At 45.6% G+C, this 8,050-nt stretch overlaps 1 protein-coding gene across 1 annotated transcript; it reads left to right on the top strand.

Annotated features, from left to right (window-relative positions):
• Positions 1–569: 569 nt before the first annotated feature.
• Positions 570–7,648, top strand: ADIRF (adipogenesis regulatory factor). The gene is made up of 3 exons (XM_027860559.1): positions 570–780; positions 6,008–6,082; positions 7,390–7,648. The coding sequence occupies exons 1-3, from the start codon at positions 720–722 to the stop codon at positions 7,494–7,496; spliced, it is 243 nt and encodes an 80-aa protein (XP_027716360.1). The 5' UTR covers positions 570–719; the 3' UTR covers positions 7,497–7,648.
• The last annotated feature ends 402 nt before the right edge of the window (positions 7,649–8,050 follow it).

The following is an 8,050-nucleotide window of genomic DNA, read 5'->3' as shown; positions in this document are numbered from 1 at the left end:
CAGGCTATTATCCAAACAACAGATAAGGAAGAGGTAGAAAATTGGGGTAGATGCTGGGAACAGAGAAAAGCAATGAGATAACAGATTGACTTCAGACTGACTTGGAATAGAAAGACAGTGAGTCTAAACTTTTCATTTTACAAATGGGGAAACTGAGGTGAAGGGGGATGACTTATTTAAGGTCATATTGCAAGTCAATGGCAGAATCTAGTTCTTTTGAGACCTTGTCAAGTGATCTGATACCATATTCCCTGCCTCATACAGAGAAATATGCCCTGACTCTGACCTCATCTTAGCATTAACCTTGACTCCTGATTATACAGCCCTTACCCAAGCCCAATTCCACCCCAACCAGTCCTGGATTAGTAGTAGGCCCCGGATCAGCACGGATGATCCCACACACACACACATACCTTTCAGGGGCAGGCCAACACAGATTAACATTGAAAAGAACTGCCAGTCTGGAAAAATACCCATAGACAATCCCTTCCTCCAGGGCTAGAGCTGGGAACCTTGGCAAGCTGTGCCACCTGCCCCGCCCTCTCCCCACTCCCTGTGGGTGTGGGCTGGCCCTTTGGCTGCATAAGGCTTGAACCGCTGCAGCAGCTGTATCAAGAGAGAGCTGGGAAGCATCTCAACAGTCACGGTCCTCCCAAGGATCCTGGCCCCGACCCCACCCAATCTCATCCACTGCAGCCCAATCAGCCAGCCCCTTCGAGATGGCCAGCAAGAGCTTCCAGGACCTGAAGAAACAAGCAGAGGGAGCTGCCCAGGAAGCCGGTGAGAGATGATGTGCAAAATGGGAGCAGGGTAGCAGGATAGAACATAACTCCTGTTTCCTATTCAGGGGTAGGTTCAGGGAGCCTGAGCTCAGCTGATATGTCCAGGTGCTGCTTCCAGGGCTAGTGAGAGGCAAAGGCAGCCTGAAAGTCTGAATCCAACAAGTCGGCTTATTTCTGCTCTGCTCTATTCTGCCATCCCTGTCCTACATTCTTGGAGAGAGAGCTAGTCCTCCTTAATCCCCCTCCAAGAGAAGTTTCTTTCTTAAAGTGACCATGCTAGTGAGACCAGGCTCACTGGACTGAGACAAACAGGACTTGAAAAAAGGAGATGCTCTGAGACCTTGCTTGTCCTATCCTGGGGCCCAAGGGGGCACTTGGGCGGTGGGTGCCAGGGACCATGCCGAGTGTTGATTCAGTTCCAATCTCCAGAGATGTCAGTGGGTCTGGAAGCCACCCCTTGAGAATGTGGAAATCCCTGAGGCTGTCTTTCTTAATGTTAGCAATTACTTCTATGGTTTAGTTACATTCAAAGTTCCCCAAATGAATATGGTGCTGGAGGAAATCTTGGGAAAGGGCCATCAGTAGGATTCCTTGAGCACTGGGCATAATTAGGATAGGATGGCAGCTCTCTGGCTGGGCTCTGATGCTAGCAGCAAAGCCAAGAACAGAAAGAGTAGAAATAAGGGTGTGAGGGAGGGGAAGGCAGAGACCAGAGGTTGCAGAAGCACAGATGGAAAAGGACAGAAAGCTTTGTTGTTCTTGTTGTTTAGTCATTTTTCAGTCTTGTCCAATTCTTCATGACCCCTTTAGGGGTTTTCTTGGCAAGGATACTGAAGTGGTTTGCCGTTTCCTTCTCCAGCTCATTTTTTACAGATGAGGAAACTGAGGCAAACAGAGTTAAGTGACTCGCCCAGGGTCACCAATCTAAAAAGCATCTGAGGTCAGATTTAGAGTGACTCCAGGTCCAGTACTTTATCCACTGTGCCACCTAGTTGCCCCTACTTTCCTAGAAAGGGTTCCAAGGAAGTGAGGGGAAGACACAGTAGAAACCCATGGTGTGTGTATGGTGGGAAGGAGGGAGTCACCTGCAGTGCCTTGCCAGTGAAATGGAGGGAGGGGGAATCCAGGGACAAGGAAGGAAGAAAGCCCTTCACTTTGGCAGCACCTGTGACGGCCCCCCTGAATGACAACAGTCATTGTGTGTGCAAGCCATGTCTAGATTTGCTTTTTAGCTTTTTGACACACTCAGAATCCCACATCAGCCCCTATGGATTAATTCAATTGGAGTTTAGTTGCTTATCCCCAGCCATAGTCAGGGGTGACATTCCTCCCCTCCTCCAATAAGAAGCAACTGAGATGCTAATACCTTTGTAACTATAAGGTGCTATATAAATGCCAGCCAAGTCTTAGTCATTATTTCCCCTTTGGGTAGAAATCCACCAGCCTCCAGAGGTTTTCCCAAAGTTAAATTCTTGGCATTTCATTTCTTATTGGTCCCTTTCCAGAAGCTCCTCAGGACTTTCCCACTCCCAATCCCCCAAGGAGAATGGGGAAACTTGGCTCCCCTGAAAAGCAGGGTCTCCTGGGGACAGGCTGCCTGCCACTGCTGGCCTGAAGCTGAAATGCCATTCCTCCTCCCCAAGTGCTGTTTGGCACAGGTTCATTTATTTTTTAAAATGAAGTAAACTCATTAAACTCCTGGTAAGAGCTGCCTTCTTGAGATGACTGTAGGCCACCAGGGATATGGCCAAACTGGAATCCCTGAGGACAGACGAAGGTTCAGGGAAGGGTTATCATTTAACTCTTTTAGGAGAGGGTGCATTTATTAAGCACCTACTATGTGCCAAGCACTATCTGTGATAAGCATTTTTATAAATATTACCTCATTTGGTAGTCACAACAACCCTATGAGGTAGGTGATACTATAATCAACATTTTATAGTTGAGAAAACTGAGGCAGGTAGAAATTAAGTGACTTGGGCAGACAACTAGTGAATGTTTGAGGCTGGATTTGAATTCAGGTCTTCCCAACTTCAGGGTCAGCTCTCTATCTATCACCTAGCTGCCCTTTAGGGACTGGTTTCGGCATTAGTAAAATTAGTAGAATTTATCCCTACTACTGCCATCCATCTAGGAAGAGGACGTAGAGCTTCATTGTCCCCTTCAATGAACCGAGCTGGTTTTGGCCACTAGACCTAGGGATAAAATCAAATTAACACACTTTGACTATGTGCTCTTACTGTGTGTGGATCTATTCTATATCGGGCCTCCTGTTGATTCCTAGAATCAGAGAATATCATATCTTCAGAGAGTCCCTCGTCCAACCTTTGCATTTTAGACAAGGAAAGAGACCCAAAAAAGTAAAGTGAAGTATTGACCTGGGTCACTTAACTAATTAGTGGAAAAGCTGGACCTAGAATGTAGGCCTTCTAAACCCCAGTTCATTCTTGGCTCTTTCTATATACCAAGAAGAAGTTACTGACAGGGTCAAGAAGGTGATCCAGGAACCAATTTAGGAGGGCCTCATCATGGAAGCATCAGATTCCTCAGTTTCTGGGGGAGTCATAGCCTTAACCCTGGTTTAAAGGGCAAGATTGTACTTTCCAGGGTTAAAGCATTGTCAGATCTAAGGCCAATAGAGGACCAGCCATGCCGCCTCAGATGCCCACGGATCAGTGTTGGAAGGGTTTCTTTCTGACCCATCACATTGTCCAACTCCCACCACACACACCTTGCATCTATGCTGTGTGTGTCTTGTATGTATCAATTTGTATACACCTCGTCTCACCCATTAGACTTAGAATTAAATGCTCTTTGAGGGCAGAAACTATTCTTTTCTTTCTTTTTTCCTTCCTTTCTTTCTTCCTTGTTCTTGGTTTTGTTTTGTTTTTGTATCCTCATATCTTAGCATAGTGCCTGGCAAATAGTAAGCTCTTAATAAATGCTTGTTGATTGATTGATAAATAGGTCAAAATTCCAGGAATTTTTTTAAAATTTCAATTAAACAAACGAAGTGGCCATTACAAACCAGGTTCTGTGGTGAATGCTGATAATACAAAAGCAAAAAGCAAAAAAAAAAAAATTCTTGCCTTCAGGGAGTTGACATTCTACTGGGGGGTAAAACATCTGCACAAATCAGTAAATACAAAGAATACAAAGTGATTTAGAGAGTGCCAGAGTACTAACAAGGGCCATCCATAGGAGAGACCTCCCAGATTCCCTGGACTGAAGAAAACCCAGATTTTCCACGTAAAGATAAGATAGTGCTTAAGAAACCAATGTTTTTACCTGCATGACTTCTCCACCACACTCTTAGTTTGTCCATTTCTCACCACCTCCCTGTCTCAGAGCATATAGAAGGCAATGCATAACCCCAAAGAATGACCGTCCACTAATAGAACTGCAGTCATCAGGACCTCTGCCCCTCCCCATCCTCTGCTTTACTAAGGACCAAGGAGCTCACTTGTAGCTCTTTGGAGAGAAAATTCGTGCTGTGTGGTAAGGTTTTCTTCTTTGACAGAACACAGGGGTGACCGCCCCAGAGTGTGGCATGTTGGGATCAGATCTGCTCTCTGACTAGAGAGAGTCTACTAGAGGCCATTCAAGCCCCCAATTCAGGGTACAAATGATGGAGCGGAGTTACAGGGTGGCTGCCTCAAGCTTCTTTATGTGCTGCTCTGAATGGTTTATTTCTAAACGCCTGGCCTAGGCTGCTATCTGCCAAGAGGCTCTATCATTTCTGGCCATTGGTCCAGAACAAAAGGGCCTAGCCAGAAATGCTGAAATTTTCTCCAGCACCCGCAGCAGCCCTGTGCTCTGTGATTATCCTTCCTCCTTTCATCTATTGAGCAAGCACCTAGGGCTCTCATGCTACCGCCTTCACCTCTGTCAGGGAAGAAGTGTCTGAAAAACTCATTCCTACAAAGGTGTGAGAGGAAGCTAGGTGGCTCAGTAGATAGAGTGCTAGGCCTGGAGTCAGGAAGACCTGAGTTCAAATCTAGCTGCAGACACTTATTAGCTGTGTGACCCTGGGCGAGTCACTTAATCTCTGGTCGTCTTAATCTATTGTAGAAGGAAATGGCAAACCACTCTAGAATTTTTGTCAAGAAAACTCCATGGACTGTATTGGCATGTTATGATCCACAGGGTCACAAAGAGTTGGACACAACTGAACAACAACAACTAAGGTGAAAATAAAAAGACTGAATGTATGAATCGTACCAGGAGAACACATTTTTAAAAGGAAGGGGGGAAAGCATTTATTAAGTGCCTACTATATACCAAACACTTTACAAATATTACCTCATTTGATCCTCATAATAACCCTGGGAGGTAGGTGCTGTTATGATGCTCATTTTACAGTTGAGGAAACTGAGGCAGACAGATGTTAAGTGACTTGCCCAGAATCCCATAACTAGTAACTGTTTGAGGGAGAATTTAAACTCAAGTCTGCCTGATTCCAGGCCCAGAGTTCTTTCCACTGTCACAGCATATAGAAGGCAATGCATAACCCAAAGAAATGAATGTCCACTAATAGAATTGCAGTCATCAGGAACTGTAGGTCCAGAAAGGGAGATATCATCAAATTGGGAGAGGAGAAGGGGCATTCTACAGACAGAATGAAAAAAAGTATTTATTAAGCACTTACTATGTGCCATTTGTGTGTTAAATGCAGAAAATACACATAGAAAACAAGGACAATCTCTGCTCTCAATGAGCTCGTGTTCTTATTGGGGGAGACAGCTCATACAGGAGAGTTCAGCTTCAAGGCAGATGGGGAAGCTCAGTGGGCTTTGGGGTGCATCAGCCAGGTGTAGGGCAACTCCCAAGGAGGACCAGAGGACTCATTGTGGCAGGGCAAATGGTAAGACCTAATGGGCCTCTATTTTATTGGAAGGATTGTAGTTGGTGGTTTCCCACTCATGGGGGTGATATAGGTGCCCATTTTTCTCCATTTCTCCGTCTCTACTGACAGGTCGATTCACATCTGTCAACAATATTTGTTCCTGAGCCTTTTAGAGAATAGAATGCATAAACCAAATAAAAGATATTTAAATTAATCTCTGTCTGCCTGACTCTCACCCCTTTCCCCCTCTTTCTTCCCCGCCACATTTGTCCTCATCCATCCATCCATCTCTCTCTCTCTCTCTCTCTCTCTCTCTGTCTCCCCTTCTGCCCTCTTCCCATCTCTTTTTCTCTTCTTTCCCCCCATTTATCTATTTCAGCAAATGCAGCAGCAAATGCAGCAGCAGACACTGCCCAGCAGGCTGTGGACCAGGCCGCAGAAGCAGGACAGAAAGGTCAGACAATGGAAGGGGATCAAATGATGGATGAGAGGATGATAGTGGGCCAGGGAAAAAGATGTAGAAGGTTGGGTCAGGTAAGGCACTGGTTGCAATTAGCAGGGTTAGTTCCCTCTCCAGCTAAAGTGAAACTGAGACCTGCTAAAGACTTTAGCTCGAAAAGGCCAAGGCCTCCCGCCGTATCCAGAGCCATCTCCAGTCACCATGATCTATATTTTGCCACTGGATCCAGATGGCTCCGGAGCAGAAAATGAGACTGGTGACTTTGCACAGCCCTCTCTCACTTAAAACTAATTCATGGAGGTGATGACATCATCTTCCTGAAGTCATGTTTCTCTTCAAGAACGAAGGACAAACAGTAAAACTTATGGGAACTAGGTCTCGATTTTCCTGAGGTTTTCCTGGCCCGTTGGATTTGACTAAGAACACTTGGCTGCTACTTCATGGATTCAGCTACTCTATATGTAGTCAGTTTGGCTGTAACAAGCTGGATGTGATCCTAAAAATCATTGTTATGCAAGATCACCTAATAAAAACCACAAAGCTTTATGGGGAAAACGGGATTGGAAGTATAATATTCAAAAACTTTATCAGTGACATATTAAAAAAGGGACTTTATAAAAATGGTAAAAATTCATCGATACTGCAATAAATAGCGGCTGCTACTCGGCCTGTGAGCCGGTCTCTACTGGGCGGAGGATGGAGTGGGCCTGGGGTGACAAAGTTGATGGCTACAGGGAAGGGAGGACAATTGGGGGGGGCAAGATCACTGCTAAAGGGGGGAGAGAGTGTGTGGGTACAAACCAGCCCATCTCTGTCCACAGTTCCCACTACACCAGGAGATATGTAACAAATATGGCACTTCTATGTTGGAAAAGACCTGAAGTTATTTTGTGGAAGTGGGTGTGAATTATTATGAAGTGGTGCAGTCTTCTTCATTCTCCATGTTTCTCATAGATACGAGCACTAGTAAACTACAAATTCATGTTATTCTCTAATTATTCCTTACTGTATCCATTGTGTTGTAACAGATCTGAGTTTTTATAGAAGAACTAAAGAACCTCTGACCCCATTAAGGATCTGCTTCCCCTGTGCTGCTGTTTTCCTGTCTTCATCCTAGCCCCTTCCCCTTGGAGTAGGAGACTAAGCAGCCATGACAAATGAGGACCTTGCTCTGTGTTTTTTGTGTTTTGGCCACCTTCATCCATGGGGAAGGACTCTTCTGGGGTGGGGGTGGGGAGGATGGTTGGATTGGAGCAGAGGGGGCAAATATTCACCTGTGAATATCTCTCTCTTATCCCCAGCTGCGGAGCACTTGGTCAAGTCAACCCAGGAAGGCATTGACAAGACAACAGGTCAGGCCGCAGAAGCCATTTCAAGCTTTGGGAAGAAATACGGGTTTCAAAAGTGATGGCCTATGGAAAGAAGAAAAGGAGTAACTCTTCTCTCTCCTCAGTCCCTAATCCCCACCTGTTCCTCATGGCCTCAATTTGGAAAGGTCCTTTGGGGTCTGATCTCTTATTAAAATGAATTCCTCTTATGTGGAGGGAGAGGAAACCTAAATGTTCTGTCTCCTCTTTGGACCCTTGTCTGGCTACTTCAGACCTTGGCAGGTGACCCTTTAGGATGAGCATAGGTACCACAGGGTGTGTTATTGATTGGAGAAAACATTAGAGGAAGCATATACTATGTGAGTGCTCTCTCCATCTAGGACTTGTGCGCTCTGTGCATACCCAGGACTGACTTTTTCCTTCTGTGCAGGCCAGCCTGGAGACAGAAGGGGGCAGATCCTCCCTTTGGAGGGGTGGGGAGGGAGGTGGTCTATAAGATAGACTGAGGTTTATAAATGTGCCTTGTGCAGAGCTGAAGCTCCAATCGGAGCAAAGGAAGATTCTAGTGGAAAGAGCATTAAGCTTGGGGTCAGGAGACTTGGGTGGGAGTCCTGACTATGCTACTTACTCACTG

This window comes from Vombatus ursinus, unplaced genomic scaffold (assembly GCF_900497805.2).
Source record: "Vombatus ursinus unplaced genomic scaffold, bare-nosed wombat genome assembly UNPS02000749.1, whole genome shotgun sequence".
Lineage (NCBI taxonomy): Eukaryota > Metazoa > Chordata > Mammalia > Diprotodontia > Vombatidae > Vombatus > Vombatus ursinus.
Note: the sequence above shows the minus strand (reverse complement) of the source record. Positions and strands in the feature narration are given on the sequence as shown.

What these genes read in the sequence shown, in the direction of transcription:
- ADIRF (XM_027860559.1), top strand. Translation starts at nt 720, where the DNA reads ATGGCCAGCAAGAGCTTCCAGGACCTGAAGAAACAAGCAGAGGGAGCT. An exon ending in GGGAGCTGCCCAGGAAGCCG is followed by an intron (nt 781 to 6,007) that starts GTGAGAGATGAT and finishes TATCTATTTCAG; the next exon opens with CAAATGCAGCAGCAAATGCA. An exon ending in CGCAGAAGCAGGACAGAAAG is followed by an intron (nt 6,083 to 7,389) that starts GTCAGACAATGG and finishes TCTTATCCCCAG; the next exon opens with CTGCGGAGCACTTGGTCAAG.